Genomic DNA, 18361 nt, shown 5'->3' with positions numbered 1-18361 from the left:
TTTGTAAAATAATCCTTCCTCTTAGCTGCATCGATCCAACCTAGATCCGACGGCAGTCCTTGTGAATCAACTCTTGGAGGAGAAGATGCAAGTCACTTGAGAGCGTACTGTTTGCACACACGATAATCATCTATTGCACCACCACGGTGCCTATCAACACTACTGTATCTAGCAAGCACTTCCCATGTAATAATGGTAGGAAGTAGGATCTTCCCGATTCTTGGTTGACAAAGTCTTACACTTTTAGTGACGATATGATACTTAAATGCAAAGAGAGAAATAAAGGGGTACTCACAGGATGTAAGTGTCGATAGAGAAGCAAAAACAAAGGGAAATTGACAATAATACAATGCAGAACTCAAAGGAGCAATAAGGGATTTTTTTACAGTTTGCTGATGCTGTTCTTGGAGAGACTTCCCATGGACTTTGCCCTCTCTCTCAGTACATACTTCTGCACCTTCCCAGTCGAAGTCTTTGGCAGATCTGAGAAAACAACAGTCCGAGGAGCCATATAGTGGGGCAACCGATTCCTACAAAACTTAATAATCTCCTCCTTGTCAGTATTACAGCCATCCTTCAACTTCACAAACGCGCAGGGCGTCTCCCCCCAATAATCATCAGGCCTTCCCACAATTGCTGCCTCGAGAATATCTGGGTGGCTGAAGAGCACTGATTCAACCTCAATTGTGCTAATATTTTCACCCCCAGAAATGATAATGTCCTTTAAACGATCCTTTAGCTCTACGTAACCATCCGGGTGTTTCACACCCAAGTCACCACTACGAAACCATCCCCCTTTAAATGCATCTGTCGTTGCTTGATGATCTTTCAAATATCCATTCATTACAGTGTTACCTCTGAACATAACCTCCCCCATGGTTTTTGCATCAGATGGTACAGTTTTCATGGTGACGGGATCTTTAACGTCAACCTCCTCCATGCCAAGATGTTGCAATCCCTGCCGGGACTTGATCTTTGCCTGTTCATCTCGAGGCAGGGAGTCCCATTCAGGTTTCCAAGCACAAACTGTACCAGGTCCATAAGTTTCTGTCAAACCATATGAATGGGTTACACTGAACCCTAGCTCTTCCATCTTGAAGAGTACGTGGGCTGGTGGCGGTGCACCCCCAGTCATGACTATTACCTTACCCGGAAGTGGCCTCCGCTCATGTACCGGAGCATTTACAATCATGTTTAAAATTGTTGGTGCACCACCCATGTGGGTTACCTTGTGCTCAGAAATATGGCTAAAAATGCCCTTTGCAGTGACATTCCTTTGGCAGATATTAGTGCCACCCTGAGCAGCCACAGCCCAAGTGAGGCACCACCCGTTGCAATGAAACATGGGAACACACCATAAATATACAGGCAATGAGCTCATCTCATTAAGTAGAGCTGCTGCGAAAGAATTAAGATAGGCACCTCTGTGACTATAAATGACGCCTTTTGGGCTCGATGTAGTGCCTGAAGTGTAGTTGAGTGAAATTGCATCCCATTCATCTTTTGGTCGTCGGATCTCAAAATCAAAATTTCCACGTCCTAACAGGCTCTCATAATCCAAGTTCCCGGAAGTGGGATTACAGAAGTCAGGGGATGATTGATCACTCTCTGGGATTAAGACTAAAACGGGCAGCTTGGTCCTAGTCTTGGATAGAATATCAATTGCTCCTTTAGCAACATCAAGCAATTGGTAGTCTACAAAAATGATTTTGGCATCTGAATGTTTTAGTAACACTGACACCATTGCTGAATCATGGCGTATATTAAGTGTACAGAGAACTGCCCCTGCCATTGGAACACCAAAATGGAGCTCATACATTGCGGGAATATTTGGAGCCAATGCAGCAACCTGTCCGAAAGAACAAAAGCTTATTGTGGGCAAAGGTAGAACTGGTCATCAAAATTTAATGTCAACACTTTTAAGGATTTATCTCAAGCCATATAAGAAAGAGAGAGCGAGAAATTGAAAAAGAAATCAGAAACGAAAATCAGGGAGAAAAAATGCTGCACTGTGGGCATGATATTCATTTGTTGCCTAGAACGAAAGTGATGAGATGTAGAAGCATGACCGTATTAGCATGGATAACTTTATTAGTGAATGAACAAAAAATTCAAGTCTGCTCAAGTCATAAAAGAAGAAACTTTAAAATTCATATACTTCAGCTACAAAGGTGTTTAAAGCAGCCTTAACACGAACGATGCAAAAACCACAGGACTTAAAGTAATCACAAATTCACAACCACCCTCTCCTCCATAGCTATGTTGATTAAACATTGTGACATAAGAAACAGAATGAAGAAACAAAAGCAAAGAGGCAAACAAACAAACCAACCACACCACCGAAGCCACAAAAATCTGAGACGCAAATTGCAAAGGGTTGTATAAAATTCCGAGCAAAATTGTAGTTTATTATAATTTGGACAAAATGAGAGTGTTACATAGTAACACAAGACAGGAAGTTGGTTTCTTACCACATCTCCGTAAGAAACTCCGAGCTGGGCAAGAGCAGAAGCGAGTCTGGTGCATCGTTCAAGTGTCTGTCTCCAAGTGTAGACGATGTTTCCATACACAACAGATGGCCTGTCTCTGTAGACTATGGCGGAGCGCTCCAAGAAGCTGATCGGAGAAAGAGGGATGTAGTTGGCAGAGCACCTGATCGAACCCTCCATCAATTTTACCAGCCAGGCAGCCCTCCCTCTTGGAAATAATAGATAGAAAGCCTAACAAGTGATCAACTTCCCTGCGACATAAAAACATCATATCAGTGATCCTTCTTCTGCTAGACCGTGGAGAATAGGATCTGCAGCATAAATAGCAGCACATGACCCGTATGAAGCAAACAAACAAAAACAAAAGGTATTTGGAGTGAGAAAATGCAGGCAGAAAAACAACCGCAACCACAACAACAAAAGGTTGAATCTTTATCAGCACTAAAACGAGTAGATTCGAGCAGGTTTAAAATCATAGTACAATATCTATGTATGTATTTTGTTTATCCATCTTACGGTGTACCCAACAAAACTCAAGGCCGAGACAATTGGGTTTCAATCATTGAGCAGAGGTTTCTTCATGACCCTAAAATCCACATATTTAATAACAGAAACAGACTCACGGACACCAAACAGATGAAAAATGGAAGAGAGAGAGAGAGAGAGAGAGCAGCAATCGGCAATGGAGGATCAAAAGAGGAGAAGCAATCTCACTTGGGTTTGTGTTGCCGTCGGATTAAAGAGAAGGAGGCTCTTCCCTATGACTTTGGAATTGCTCCAAGCACAGACAGATGATTGAGCACCGCAGCGAACAAGACGCGCAGAGAGAGAATCATCAGACACAAAATAATAAATAAATGAGAACAAGAGAGTGGGAGTGTATGATGTGTGGATATTGTTGTGGTCAGGCAGGGTTGGCGGTGATAGCAAAATTTCAAGTTGCAAATGCCATCAATCGTACACTTGTCATGTGTCCATTAGCGATCTTCGTTCAAATAAAATTTTCATCCTGAAAACGTTACGTGTTGAAATTTTTGTTTGAGGATTTCATAATACATCTCTTCACTCAAAACTTGGGTCATGATAATGTCGTTTTTAATGATTTCTTTTAAATTCTTATTTCAATTTTGTTTGCAAACGAAAACTAATGCATTAATAACATTGAGGCTCTAAATTACATTTTTCTCTTTGAAGATGTCATCTTGATTAACTTATTAATTGGACACTTACACAGTCCCACATATATTTTGATTTTTTTAAATATTTTTCACCACTTCCAAAGCAACTTATTTACTTTCGATTGGTTTGAGTCCCACCAAAATGTAAACATAACGTATTTTAAAATATGTATTTATGAGTCTTCGCTGAAGATTGAAATTTTAAGAGCATCTTCAAAAAGGAGTTTAAATTTTCTGCATCCAAATATGAAATGAAATACCCATGTGTCCCCTCTGTGACTATTCTAAATATGTAACACCTGTCCGTTCATTTAAATTAACCAAACACTGTTAAATCTTCTGTTATTTCCCTAATAAACCAACGGCAACAGCCAGAAAGGCATTTTCTCTTCCCTTCCTCACTGGAAATCTCCTAAGTTCGATTTGCTCGAATTGCCGCTCTTTCTCGACTTGCCACCGCTCGAATCGGTGAGCAACTCGCTTCCTCCGCCACCATTATCAGCTGAATAGACAAAGCCCAATTCTTTTTTCTACGACTCTCCCCTTCTCTCACTAAATATTTCATCTTTTCAACTTCTGAAAAATGCTTGAGCTGCTGCTGCACAAAGAAGACAAGGAAAATAAGCCAACATTTAGCTCAAGTGCTTTGTTCTAGGATGGATTTAGACTATGTAGTTGTGCCTTTGAAGTTTTCAAGGATTTGAGAGGTGGGTTTTAAAATTTTTGGTGGGCCATTTTCCCTTTACTTCCTCCGTGATTTGATTTTTCTCACAACAGCCACCCCAAACCGACAACCACCACCCACACTCAACCTCGGCAGACACCCACCATACTCCGCCTCTGTACGATCTCTTCCTTGTTGCCGCCGCACCATATTTAAATCAGGATCATATCGATCCCTTCATCACCAAATCAACAAAATTGTTGATCTCACTCTTGTATGTCAGACTAATTAAGCTCCAATCAGCTGTTGGACTTGATCTCACAGCAGTTTCTGGAGCCGTGGCCGCCGATTTTGAAACCCCACGCAGACATAGTGAGGGAGTTGGGTTTTGGTTTTGGGTTGGGACACTTGGTTTGTTTTAGGAGATGACAGAAGATTTAACTGTGTTTGGTTAGGTTAAAGGAACGGACAGGTGTCGAGAGGGGCCACAGGAGTATTTGGATGCAGAAAACCTGAACTCATTCAAGGAGGTGTCAAAATCCTAAGTGGAATGTTACTGTATATATTTGATCTTAAAAGTTTATTCAACCGAAGTGTTGCTTGCTAACTGAATTTAAAGGCTTTGTGATTTATAGTCAAATTTGACATCAATTTGACATCAATGTCAAATTTATTTTTAATTCATTTTAATAGTATGTCTCTTATTTCACTACCATTTCAACTAATAAATTTTTTTTTTAACTTTTCCTTAATAATTACAATCATTTAAAGCTCTATTAAAATAATAAAATAACATTTGACAATTAAATTGAAAAAGTACAAAATTTGACATAAGATTTCAGATTGCCACATCATCCATCAATTATAATTTGACTCTTATAATTTGACATTTCTTTTGAAGATGGTCTAAATATGTTATTTCAACGTCAACTCAGTCATCAAATACAAATTAGGCACATTTTTTTGACATCTCCATTGAAAATGCTCTTAGCTAATTATATGTCTAATATTTAATTGCTCATTGTGTCTTATATATAGAAAAGAGATCCTCTCCGGATTCCTTCCACCTAATCCTTCTCATTAAACAATCCGGGCTCTTGAAATTTGATCCAACAGCTAAAGTTATTATAAGTTTTAAAGTGGGTTTGTGTTTTTAGCCGTTGGATCAAATTTCAAGGGCCCGGATTGTTTGATGAGGAGGATTAGGTGGAAGGGATCTGGAGAAGATCCCTTTCCCTATATACACTCCTCTTTTTTTTTTGGACAAAGGTAACTTTCATTACCAATAGAGCACAAGTACAATACAAGGGGCCCAAATACACAATAAACACAAAACAAAAAGTGCACCCCAAACACTAAACAAAAGCCCAACCCGAGAGAAGAGCCCAAAACAGAAACACAAAAAAGCAAAAAAAACCTAAAAGACTAGCTTCCTCCGCCGCCGTCGAAGAACCTGCCGCCAACCACAAGCCAACAACCCATGCCAACGACCCCACCAAACACAGCCTCAAAGAAGAAAGCACCATCATCCTCCAACAAGCACCACACAAAACGAAACCGCAACCACCGAAGAAAGAAGCCAAAGGGAAAGAATTTTCCCCCAGCAACAAAGCCTAAAATGGCATGCAATTGGAAGGTGGTGGTGTGTACACCATAGGAGCTCTACACACCTTATGAGAGAACCGCAAAACGCGAGTGAAAGATATGGCTACAAAATCGAACATGTGGGAGAACGATTGAGGATAGAAGCAAATGGAAAAGTCAAAAAATGGCTGGATTAGAGTCATGGAGGTGGAAAAACTTGAGGGAGAAGAAGAAAAAGGAATGTTGGAAGTGGGACTTTTAGATCGAAGCCGATAAAATTTCATACAATCTTTATAAAGGAAGGAGCAAGAACCAACGGAAGACATGGAGAAAAGAGAGAGGAAGAAGAAGAAAAAGGGAAGAAAGAACCACTCCAAAAAGAAAGCCATTCTCCCTTTCATATTATCTCCTTATCTTTCTTTTACATGTTTTTAGGACTTTAAGCCATTTTTCATTGTATTTGTAAGTCTCTCGTGTACAGTGAAATACAATGAAAGCAAACCCTAGTGGATGTAGTCGATTTGGCTAACCACTTAAATCTTGTGTTGTCTATGCATTTACATTTTGAGATCATCTCCAATTATATCCCTTGAGAATGATGTACAAAAAGTGTGAGACAAATCCCAGAAAAATACATGAGACATTACCCAATAAATCTCTCCACCAAACTCACCGTCATTTTCATCTATCAAAAGAAAGATATTAAAATATAAAAAAACTAGAAATTCGTCCCGCCTATTTAACAGACCAAAACACCAACATCCATAGATTATATCATAGTACTTTCTTCATGAGAGTTGTTCGTCTGTCTCTCTACCATGATAAATCCAAATTTCAGGAAAATCCAACTGTGCGATTGTCCAATATGTTTGAAATACCAACTTGGTCTCTAATCCAGCAGAAAACTGGACAGCCATGTTATAAGTACCAAAACCCCATTTTTCGTAGCTCCAATCGAAAGACTTCCTTCACAAAAGTTGTTCCTTATCATCTTTTCTGTAACATATTCAAAAATCACGACAATCCAATCTATGTACTAACTTGTACCCCAGTTCGAACAGCTGATGTTAGGTTGAGCTAGCCTTCTTTACCAACCTCTTTGCATGGCCAACATCTCTAGTTTCTTTCGCTCACCTTCATGGAAGTTTTTCAGCAATCCGACTCCTATTACATATGTAGAATTTCAGCTATATTAAAGAAGAGGAAGGGGAAGTGGTGAATGAAGAAAGAGAACAAGAGGGAGGAAATGAAATTGAAACAATAAAAAATGAGGAAACGGTAACTTATTGTTTATCATTTATGTTGATTATTACTTTGTTGTTAATATTATGATTATATTACTGTTGTTACTAATTAATTTGATCTATGTTGAAACTTTCATGCTTGTTAAAGAAAATGTGATTATTGATATCTATGTGAACATGACACATACATATGCATTGACACATACATATGCATTGCACAACAAGAAAGAGAGTTCAGTTGTGTTGAGTTGTGTAAAGTGTTTGAGTTGAGAGAATATTCAAGGACTGAAATTTGCCTTGAATATAAAATAATGAACCTTGTATACGTCAGGCGTTGGGGGAAGGGCTTGAGTATACAACCAGTTGGTTATAAAATAATTAAATCTTGTATATGTCAGGCGTCGGGGGAATGACTTGAATATACAATTGGGCGTTGGGGGAAGTGCCTATATAATAAAATGGAAACTGAGAATTTAATTACAAAAATTGGGTTTAAGGGATGAACGGGAGTTAACTCATATTCTAAGGTATTCGAAGTCAAGTGGTATAAGTATGGTATGGGACGTGCAGGTTTGGGTGCCTTAGGTATGTGTTGATGGGATTAGAAGGGAGTGAGTACATTCATCCATCTCATTTGCATATATTTCATGCATTCGAAAGAATTGTTACAATTTAATTATTAGTTTGTTGGTACTTTTTGTTGTGAATTAATTTGTCCACCATAATTATTCTGCTGCATATTTGATAAATTTTATGTAAGATTTTGTTACACGATGTATTGTGTAATCAGTTCCAAATAATTTTAATTTTATTTTCCACCATATCTTGGTTGTAGAATTTATTTCTATAGCTAATATACATCATAGCTTGTGAATAGTCTTTATTCGCGGGTCGAGGCATGACGGTACCAGGCTAACCTTGGCCAGCCAGATAGCCCTTTGTCCATGCAGCCTGGTGAGCTCCACTAATTTTTAGTCCAGCCTTCGGTTGGAGATGAATTTTGTCAAATTCAGATCATATTTTGGGGCCTTATAATAGTTAACATGGCCTGCTTTAAAACTATATAGTATCATTATGATTGCTTTTCCATTTTTAATTTTACATAATAAATAATATAATTTTTGATATATTGGGTGGAGAAGAATGGTCTTATTTAACGTCAAATTGTCAGGTCAGCCATAAAAAATAATTTGACATTTAGAGTTTGACAATTCCTTTGGAGATGCTCTTAAGGAAGACTTCTTTCTAACATGGGAAAAACACAAATGAAGGAATTTTTTTTTTTTTTTTTTTGGAAACTAAGTTCATTAAGCAACATAATGCATGCATTTAACAATTAAATGGAGGAAACATGCTTGAATGCACTTTATAACAAAACTTAAACAATCTGATTCTGACTCCATCAAATTCTAATTCCTTGTTAATTCAATTTCTCCTCAACTTAATTCCTCCAATGTCAATTACCAAATAGTAAATGGGCCACTGGCGTAGAAAGAAAAAGAAGATCCTAATTACACTGTTTCAAATTTGCTTTATTGACCCCTCCCAATCTAAAAATAGAAGTTAAACTTCTCTCTTCCAGGAGAGTAACAATATGGCACAGGTTCACCATCATGGTGACGTCTCGTACCAATAACACAAAAATATATGGAAAACAACTAACATATATTTATGTATTATTGGTACGGGATGCCATGTGACAAGATACTCGTGTCATGCAAATCCGTCTCCTTCTTTAGCCCACAGATCAATGAGTACGTCACGCTCGATGAGTATCCAAACTACTTATTAACCTTTAATCAAAAGAGCGTGAAAAGACCAATTTAATCCAGCCAACACAAATGAAGAAAATAACTAAAATAAACATTATGGGCAACATAGCAAATTAAATACAAATAAATTTTACTTTTTTTTTTGTTCAAAATTGACACACCCCGACCTAAATCAAGGCATGCTGGCCGTCACGTGAGAGTGACGTAGCCATGTGCGCAGTGCAGAAGTGATAAAGATATAAAAATGTGAGTAAATAGAAACCAAGCTAACTAATTTACACTAGACGAATAAATAGGTGTGAGTGATGAGATTTAAGTGTAAACACACATAAGGTAGCCTAAGTGCAGTCCAGTAGGACAAATACTAATTATACAATACCAAAGAGATGGTACTACATTAGGTACCGTCTATTAGAACCACCGTAAAACCTGTATAATTTCCCAGAAAATAGAATATTTATCTATATCGAAACCACACTTGAAATAGTCAAATCCACATGTACGCCATGCCAAATATCTCAACATAATGAATTAAGTAAACTAGGTGAAGTAAATCAATGAAAGTAATATGTCAGCCGGATCACCTATTATGGCATGTACGGCTGAACCTATAGCTCATCAAGTATGCTAGTTTCCAAGTCAAACCACTATAGGTGGTTCCGACTCCCAGGCGGGGATGTGACAAAAACCTCATGACCACGTAACCATATCAGCTACTCTTATTTTCTCTTTCATGTTGTTCTCTTAAACAAAATAAAGCGTAAGTTACATTTTACACTCTTAGTTTTGTGGTCAATTGTAACCTTATACAACATCTTTAAAACATTTTAATCTTATACATTACTTATTATTTCATTTCAATTTTATACAACCGTTAATCAATCCATTAAATTTTTCGTCAAGTGATGTCGTGGCCACTTTTTTTGCTGACCTGGCATATAAGTGGGACCAATTGCTCCAATAATATGGTGACAACATGGAATATACAAAAAAAAAAAAGATTTCTTAAAAAGTATTTAAAAAATAATTTCCTCCAGTGCCTTATCTTTATTCTCCCTCCCCTTTGATTTGCGCTGTTCTCATCCCAAGTCTCCACCTTGCTAACATTCAGCACTAAAACAGAAAATCCATTGCAACCTACCCATCTGCAAACCCAAAACACCCTAAAATGCTTGAAAATCTATGAACTTCAAAGAATTGAAGCAAAGATTGAAAAGTGGTTTAAACCACAGAAATCCATCGCACCCCATCAAACTGTAAGAACCCAGATCTGCACCGACCAAGAATAACCCATAGCTTCTGTAAGAACTCAGAAGAAGGGACGAACTCGACTGTTCGATCACTATAGGACAAAAGTCAGAAGTTGAGAGGGAGGCTTCGATAGTGTATTTGGTCAAGACTTGTTGTTTCCTTTTTAGGCGGCTCCAAATTTCTTGAGGGTCGGTTTCGATTTACCTTATAAGCAGACAAAACTGACGAGGAAGAGTCTGTTGCGAAGAGGCTAGTTGGCGAGGGAATGGCCATTGCTGGAGCAGTGAAGGATTTGCGAAATCAGCGTCACGAAGTGAAAGGCCATTGTTGGAAGTCATAGAAGTGCATAGAAAGAAAGAGAGGGGTGGTGCGCTTGAGTTTTAGAGAGGTAGGATGAGAGAGAAGGAGGAGTGTGAAAATTCTTTGAACTTGGGCATAGAGCGGCCAAAATTAAATGGATGCGGGGGTAGTGGTTTGAGGAAGAAGACGAGACCTAGAATTTTAATCGGGGAAGAAGACGACACCATAATTTTATAATTATGATTTTTTTGTTATTCGTGTAGCAAAAATTTGTGTGACCTGCAATGGACACATAGGCATATAACAGAACAATTGACGGAAATTTTAACGGGTATATGAAATTGAAATGAAATAATAACTTATGTATAATATATTTTAAAGATGTATGTGATTGCAATTGCATCCAAAACTTAGGTGAAAAGTGTAATTTACCCTAAAATAAATTTTTAACAACCATTTTATATTTTCTCTATTTGTAAATTTTAATAAACATGTGCATAACATAATATGTGTAAAACTTAATAAGTAAACCTTTCCAGGTTATAAAACTTTTCTCTCCTAGTTGAGAGCTTTTCTCTCCAAGCTGAGAGTTTTCCTCACTATTTGTGTGAGGCCTTCAAACTTAAGAAAATTTGATGGCATCGATCGTAGATTCGACCAGGGTCGATTGCTGTGTCCGCCTTTCTTTCTTTTCCTTCTAGTATCCTTGCCTATGATGTTGTTTCTCCCAAATTTTTATTCCGATCTGTCCAATTCCTCAATCCTATGGGTATACCTCTTCCTGACTTTTCCTTGGTCCGATCTTCAGCCATGTCAATATCCTGTTGAGATCGTGTGTAGAGTTCGGGTGCTTTCAACACCACCACTTTCTTTTTTGTTGTCTGCCGATTCTAGAAGTGTCGCTCATGGGTTTCCACGAACTTCATAATGGTAGTTGGCTTCTATCTCTTAGTTGCCGACTATCCCTAGTTTATGGTTGTGCTCAGGTAGCAAATTAGGTTGGAGGTGGCGTCTGATGAGGCGATACTCGGCGGTGGACAAGGAATTAGATGGATTGACTAGTACAATGGAGAATGCAGTGGAAGCTTCTGGTTTCGGCTGTTGTGTTTTATTTTTGGGCCTTACCGTTTATGGGCTCTTTTTGTGTTTTTAATTTCGTTTTAGGGAATTAGATGGATTGACTAGTACAATGGAGAATGCAGTGGAAGCTTCTGGTTTCGGCTGTTGTGTTTTATTTTTGGGCCTTACCGTTTATGGGCTCTTTTTGTGTTTTTAATTTCGTTTTAGGCCAATTTTTGTTTGTTTTAGGCCCATCTTTGGTTTGCTTGTAAGTTTGTGTTTAGTGTTTAATAAAATAACCTTTTTAGGAAGGAAAAAAAAACCATAATATATCAGTGCACAATCATCAAGCCCAACTCACTAATCTGCTCACGACAGCACACAACCTTTCATCACAGCCGTCCCAGCCGTCCGTGAAGACACTGTAGCCGAGTCCACAAACATACCCAAGGGACGCCTCGTTCAAAACCGGCATCCGGCTAAACTTGCTCTACTACGCGGCCACACACATATCCCCTACACCCCCACTCCGATTGCGCCATTCCGTGGGGCCCACGTAAGTCCTATCGGGACCCACAAACCATGCAATCATAATCTCGGTACCATGGATTGTACTAGATAATTGGTCCCATCAAAATATTCAAAAAATTAAAAAAAAAACAGGTTCCGGAAAGTGGAAACTGCTTCGCTTCGCTCGTTGAAAAGGCTGCTCCTCTCTGTGCTGCGGTTCGGGGGTCTGATCCCAACAAAAAAAAAAAACCAAATCAGAACCCTAAAAATTCCAAATCTAGTGAGCGAAAGAGAGTGGACAGAGTCCCAGGTGCCTGAGAAATCGGCGACGGAAGAGATGGCTTCGTCGAAGCTAATGTCGTCGTCGTCGAGATCACAAAACTCGGATCTCTCCCGACGCCCTTCCAGTTTCTCCTCCGCTACAAAGCCCAAGCCCACCACCACCACACCACACCCGTCTTCCTCCTCTGCGCACCCCCAAACCCTAAGCAACTACCAGAACAGCATCGTTAACACGACGCCCTCGCTTCCAATCGGCTCCATGACCGCGGACGGCCTCCTCTACGACCCCACCTCCATGACGGACGCCACCCTCCTCGACACCCAAATAACCCTACTCGACGCCGCTGCAGATGTTAATGGATCATCAGCGCCGCCGCCCAAGACCGTCGACGAAGTTTGGCGGGAAATTGTGTCCGGCGAGAGTCGGAAGGAGTGTAAAGCGGAGGTTCCGGATGAGATGATGACACTGGAGGACTTTTTGGCTCGGGCCGGGGCCGTGGAAGAGAACGACATTAAGGATTTTCCGCTTGCGCCACCGCCGGAGATGGAGAGATTGAGCAGCGGAGTGTTTTCCTTCGATCAGATCCCGCTCAGCCCGTTCGGGTCGATTGATAAGGTCGAAGGGTCGATAGTTGGGTTTGGAAATGGGGCGGACCCTGCTGGGAGTGGAGGTGGGGTGGGGAGGGGGAAGAGAGGGCGCGCCGTTATGGAGCCGATGGATAAGGCGGCGCAGCAGAGACAGAAAAGAATGATCAAGAACCGGGAATCCGCGGCCAGGTCCAGAGAGAGAAAGCAGGTGTGGAATTGGGTTTTTGATCAAATGGTTTTTGTTTGTTTTCTCATGACTTATTTTGTACTTTTGTGATTGTGTTTTTGTTTTTTTGTTTTTTTTTTGTTTTTTTTGGATTTTAGGCTTACCAAGTTGAATTGGAGTCATTGGCGGTCAGGTTAGAGGAGGAAAACGAGCAGCTTTTGAAAGAACAGGTAACCGAATTGCGCTTTGGACTGTTGTTGGCTACTGATTTGGGTGAGAAATGCGTTTTCCCACTGCGAAATGGTAGTAGAAGAGTGTGTGATCATTTGCAGAACTGAATGCTTTATAAGTTCCTTACTTTAGTAGCATTAGAGTTTGGGGACAAAGTTCGTTGTGTTTCAGTCACAATCAGTATTCAGGATAGTTACGACAGTTACTTAAGTTAAACTTTGCTACAAAACTAGTTTCCCATTTATCTGTCTCATTTTCTGAGGTTGCAGACGTTTTGTCAATTACAAGTACGTGACTCCAAAAGATTTCCAATTTGATTTGACTTGTCGACAACCGTGTTCATCTGTTGTGATGAAATTCCACTTCTATCGTATTTAAAGCAGTATGTAGTCATACTTTAAGCAAATATAGCTACTCTGCCCTATTTCGGCCCATTGAAGACTTAGCTATCATTTGTCAGAAGAGTTGTAAGTGAAGAGAGCTGCCGGGCTTCGCTTGGTTAGTTAGCCTGATAGTTAACCCAAGCCAAAGTAATGTTTCATGACCAAGCTTCATGAATAAAAGGCTTCAGTAAGGATTATGAGTTAGAAATATGTTTATAAAAATCTTATGTATATATGTACATATTCATATAATGTATATGAATACATGCATACAAAACCACTGAAGTATATACTTTAATATTTTGTTTTGCAAAGTGTAGGGATAAATGATTGAAGACTTTTAAGTACTTGACGACGTCATTTAACATGTTCAGTCCGTTATAACATGAGTTCAAGTTTTATGAATGAGTTCAATCCATCATAACTTATGAAATATTAAACAATTATCTCAATCCATTATAACATTTACTACTTGGCTTGTTGGTTCAATTGCCTATATTTCGGACTGCCTATGGTTTGAAATGAGGAATGGGTTTGGATTTCTTGTATTTGTGCATGATGCCTGGGTTCATGAGTATGTGTGGGAGCTATATCATTCCTTTTAAGTTATCTGATTTTGATATTTTGGTTTTTCAAGTTGATGTGTAGACCTTGTAACTGGATGTTCGCATTTTACCTGTTTTTCTTCTGAGAGAAGGAAATTTATTAATAACAGACAACAAAGCAGTCCCCAAAGTACAACAAACAGAGCTAGAGGCCTAACCAGCCAGGCCAAATAGATTTCCAAGCTCAAAATAACTGACTAACTATAGTAAACATCTAAACATGCCACCAAACAGGGAGGTGTCTCTGTTTAATTTGCTCTCCTTTGTTGCCTTAACATTTATTTCGTATTCCATTTTGTAACAATATATTTTTATTGCAGGCGGATAGGACTCAGGCAAGACTTAAGCAGGTACTCATTTCATTCTCGGTGCATGTAGTTAATTGATGACGCAAGGGATTGGATTTTATTAAGAACATGGTCTTTGGCTCATGGTGATCTTCTTTTAGGATAAGAAGCAACAAATTTGATAAAGTGAAAAATACAATATGAGGCAGATAGTATAGAAAATCACAAGGAAAACATTACAACTTTTTTCTCCAGTGCACCCCAAATAAAATGTTGCCATTATTTTGTAACTTATGCCAGAAGAGGTAAAGAAAACTAGAAGCCTACTCTAATGACTCTTCTTGTTGAATTATACCTTGCAGCCATAGATGTGGCATAATGTTTAGATCTTAGATATGAACTTTTTTATTGTTTCTCTGGTGGAGGCCTTGGTTTATCTTGAAATATTAATGCAGTTGATGTGGTTTTTCAACACAAATCTGCGACTCTTATAATTTTTGCATTTCTTGCCAAGCTATATAATATAATCTGTATAGAATCATCTGTTAATCCCAAAATAAAAAAACTTAACCTCTAGTTATGTTTTTTGTAATATGCAGTTTTTCTGTTATTATAAATTGTTTAGCATTCTACAAGAACATCTAGCAACACCCTCCTCCCAGTAAACCAACAGAAACAAATAATTAATTTAAATCATGATAATTCAAAAGCAGAGTCTTATGAATAAGAGTACAATGAAGGCACTATCTAGTAGGCAGTGTATTATTCAGGCAAACAGACATAGCGTGAATGCATTGTGAAAGGTTGGTCATTTATTTCGATGCATATAAAATTTTCAAAAATTGAAAAACTTATTTTGATGTATATAACTTTTTATAACTGAGAATTTTTGCTTACACCAATCTTTACAATTGTGTTTTGTTTTTACTTTCGATAAATAGCATACCCTTTGTTAACTTAAATTTGAGCATATCAATTGGAACTATTTTTAGTGTACTTATTACCTAGCACTTTACCTTAGCCAAGCATATCGCCAACCTATGAGGGGATAGATTTTTATGGGGAAGCTGCTGTGAGATAGTTGAAATAGTTCGAGACCCTTTTCATGCTTGACGGAACAACATACAAACAATATGCATGGTTGCGTCTTTGCCTACATCCACGAGAGAAGACAATAAGGAAGTTTCACCATGATAAATATGATTGCGTAAAGGAACATTTCACTCCCCAAAAGTAAATGGTTGTGGTTCTCTAGATAATTTGACCTTTGGGTTTGTAGTAGTCAAGAATTATATGGCTCATGGTCCTCTGGACCATTTAAACTTGGAGTAGTCAAGACAATCAGTATGTTATAGTAACACATAATGGTTTCGATGGAAGTCTTACTATGTACTTTCATGTATATTTGGATGTGGTAAGTAATTAGACGAGCAAACAAATAGAAATATTTATCCAGAAGATGAGGGACATAGTGGTTGTAATAGTCGTTGGCTATTATGCAGTTGACCTTGTGTATTTTTTTTGCAGCTAATGGAAAACGTCATTCCGGTTGTGGAGAAGCGAAGACCACCTCGTGTGCTCCGAAGAGTTTGCTCATTGCAGTGGTAAGAATGTATATGGTTGATTTGTGACGTGGAAACCAACATTGCTTCAAGACCTAGGAGGAAAAAGTATGAAAATATTCGACTTGCAATTTGATTGTCTGAATTCGATAAATTCCACCTGATGATATTATCAGTCTTAAAGAGCTAGCGTGGTTCGTGGTTTGTCTTTTTGAGAGAGATTGCAATCCAAGTCACGAAGGTCATTCCTTAAGAAGAAAATGATAGCGTCAACGAGGGAGATAGAGGTAGAGAGAGCATTGTTATGTATGTAGTTAAGAGGTGATGATAGCCTCTTTTCCCACGATTATTGATTTGAGGGTGAAGTAGAGGTCGGGATTGAGAATTAGTTTATTATGTTTAGATGGCGTATAACACCTTTCCGGGAGTATATGAAGATTGATCTCTAGCTCTATGTTTATATAAAGGTGACCTTGCATTTCAGTTTCTTGCTAGCGAATATCGATTCTTTTTTATGGTCGTATGCTTGTATTTCTGTTTACTTGGAGACGATATTTCCTTTTCAAAGAATGTATTGCTGTTGTAATTCAGAATTTTAGAAGTAAAATTAGAAATTGATTAGTTATTTAGTAGTACTGATTTAGCGTCTCATCTATGTAAGTTGATTAATATCTTGTTCATGTTTTTTGAGGAGAAACGATAGCGGAAATATCCTTGTTCATTAGTTCATTTTATGGTTTACTTTTTGTTGACCTACAGAGACAGGATTACCTCTACATACATCAACATTGCCTTTTTAAGTGAATCACATTCATTCGCTAGATTTCTCTTGAATTCTTGAACACACGTTCGACTAATAAATTATGTAATGCAAGTCATGCATTGATTTGCCCAAGATTTTTTTCACTGGGAAATTTTATTTGAACCCGTAGGGTATTGAAAATGTTTAATCAACCCGTGGATTAGCGCCAAGTTTTTAGTACTTCTAAATCAGATCATATGATTGAAGATGGCTCAGTTAGTGTGTGAAACCGCACCACTTAATATGTTGCGCGCTTGTTAAGTTGTCGAGCAAAGAAAGCAATTGGAAGTTTAAAAGTGAACTAAGAAAGACTTAATTCAAACTAAGAAACAAGATTTTTTATTTATTTGTTTTTTGAAGAAATACATCACAAATCTCAGAGAAGGAAGTTCTGAATGGTATTAGGAGGGTAGAATTAAACCAAGGGCAACTTGCTGAGAGACTAAACCTAAAACCGGTGTGCAACAACAAAACAAATACGCGGACATGAGCAACACGAGGGCAACTTGCATGACATAAACACACCCAGGGACAAGGCCAGAGATTTGTATAAGCGGGGACATCCTCAAACAACAAAGTTACAATTAAAAATCTCAAGAATTTAATGAACAAAACACTAATATATTAATCCATAAAGTTTTTCGTATAACATATTACATTTCTCGAATCGTTTTCATGTTTTGAAAGCGTTGCATAACAAATCATTACCAATACCATTAAATATCTTTATATAAAAATAATCATGTTATCATTCATCCATTGATCTCTAAATTAGAAAGCTAAATTCTAAATTGAAATGCCAAAAACAAATTAAGAAGTAAAGTCGTATAAAATACCTTGTGGAGTAAAATTCTTGTGTTGAATTTTGATAATTGATTACTCGAACTCCAACTATCTATAACACTCCAAATTCAATTGAGTTTTGGTTGAATGAAAGGGGAGGAAAAATCTAGAGAAGTTGAGGACTGGAATTGCTTTGCCGTATGTGGTGGGATAAGTTTTGTGTGGATTAACGACCTAAGGTTAGAAAAACGGGGAGGCACAATTAAATTAATTGTTAATTAAATTGTCATCATGTAGGGCATTTGGATCCAAAACGGTAGACTAGTTTAGTTGCCTACCAATTTTTTGAGTGTAATTTAATTAGGGTTGGTTATTGAGAATTGGAACTCAACCATACATTTTTTTAAATGAATAGGGGCATCCACCTCCCTAGGCATACACTAGCTCCGTCCTTGAACACACCATAATGGTGGTATTATTTTGTGTCAATTAGGCCACTCTCGTTCGCGCAAGTTGAATCTTGGACGGAAATCAAATTCACTTATATGAACAAAGGGTGGCGAGTGTGACGTTGTCGTTCTTTCCCGACTTATGAAGAGTCCCTGGTCCATGTGTGCACAC

General features: G+C 38.3%; 2 protein-coding genes across 4 annotated transcripts; one reads left to right on the top strand and one right to left on the bottom strand.

Annotated features, from left to right (window-relative positions):
• Positions 1–167: 167 nt before the first annotated feature.
• On the bottom strand, positions 168–3509 carry LOC103402132 (butanoate--CoA ligase AAE1). Of its 2 annotated transcripts, none has more exons than XM_008340872.4 (3): positions 3204–3509; positions 2472–2740; positions 168–1849 (listed from the first exon to the last, which is right to left on the bottom strand). In XM_008340872.4, the coding sequence occupies exons 2-3, from the start codon at positions 2667–2669 to the stop codon at positions 383–385; spliced, it is 1665 nt and encodes a 554-aa protein (XP_008339094.1). In that variant the 5' UTR covers positions 2670–2740; positions 3204–3509; the 3' UTR covers positions 168–382. The 2 variants fall into 2 exon arrangements, with proteins under 2 accessions (XP_008339094.1, XP_008339095.1); XM_008340873.4 differs by lacking the exon at positions 3204–3509 and adding an exon at positions 3006–3195.
• Positions 3510–12179: 8670 nt separating this feature from the next.
• On the top strand, positions 12180–16638 carry LOC103402131 (G-box-binding factor 4-like). Of its 2 annotated transcripts, XM_008340871.4 has the most exons (4): positions 12180–13129; positions 13246–13317; positions 14627–14656; positions 16121–16638. In XM_008340871.4, the coding sequence occupies exons 1-4, from the start codon at positions 12389–12391 to the stop codon at positions 16199–16201; spliced, it is 924 nt and encodes a 307-aa protein (XP_008339093.2). In that variant the 5' UTR covers positions 12180–12388; the 3' UTR covers positions 16202–16638. The 2 variants fall into 2 exon arrangements, with proteins under 2 accessions (XP_008339093.2, XP_070678236.1); XM_070822135.1 differs by lacking the exon at positions 13246–13317 and having other exon boundaries at positions 12209–13129.
• The last annotated feature ends 1723 nt before the right edge of the window (positions 16639–18361 follow it).

This window comes from Malus domestica, chromosome 05, assembly GCF_042453785.1.
Source record: "Malus domestica chromosome 05, GDT2T_hap1".
Lineage (NCBI taxonomy): Eukaryota > Viridiplantae > Streptophyta > Magnoliopsida > Rosales > Rosaceae > Malus > Malus domestica.
The sequence above is the reverse complement of the archived record's forward strand: the minus strand, read 5'-3'. Positions and strand labels throughout refer to the sequence as shown.

What these genes read in the sequence shown, in the direction of transcription:
- LOC103402131 (XM_008340871.4), top strand. Translation starts at nt 12,389, where the DNA reads ATGGCTTCGTCGAAGCTAATGTCGTCGTCGTCGAGATCACAAAACTCG. An exon ending in AGCAGCTTTTGAAAGAACAG is followed by an intron (nt 13,318 to 14,626) that starts GTAACCGAATTG and finishes TTTTTATTGCAG; the next exon opens with GCGGATAGGACTCAGGCAAG. An exon ending in CTCAGGCAAGACTTAAGCAG is followed by an intron (nt 14,657 to 16,120) that starts GTACTCATTTCA and finishes TTTTTTTTGCAG; the next exon opens with CTAATGGAAAACGTCATTCC.
- LOC103402132 (XM_008340872.4), bottom strand. Translation starts at nt 2,669, where the DNA reads ATGGAGGGTTCGATCAGGTGCTCTGCCAACTACATCCCTCTTTCTCCG. An exon ending in GAGTTTCTTACGGAGATGTG is followed by an intron (nt 1,850 to 2,471) that starts GTAAGAAACCAA and finishes TCTTTCGGACAG; the next exon opens with GTTGCTGCATTGGCTCCAAA.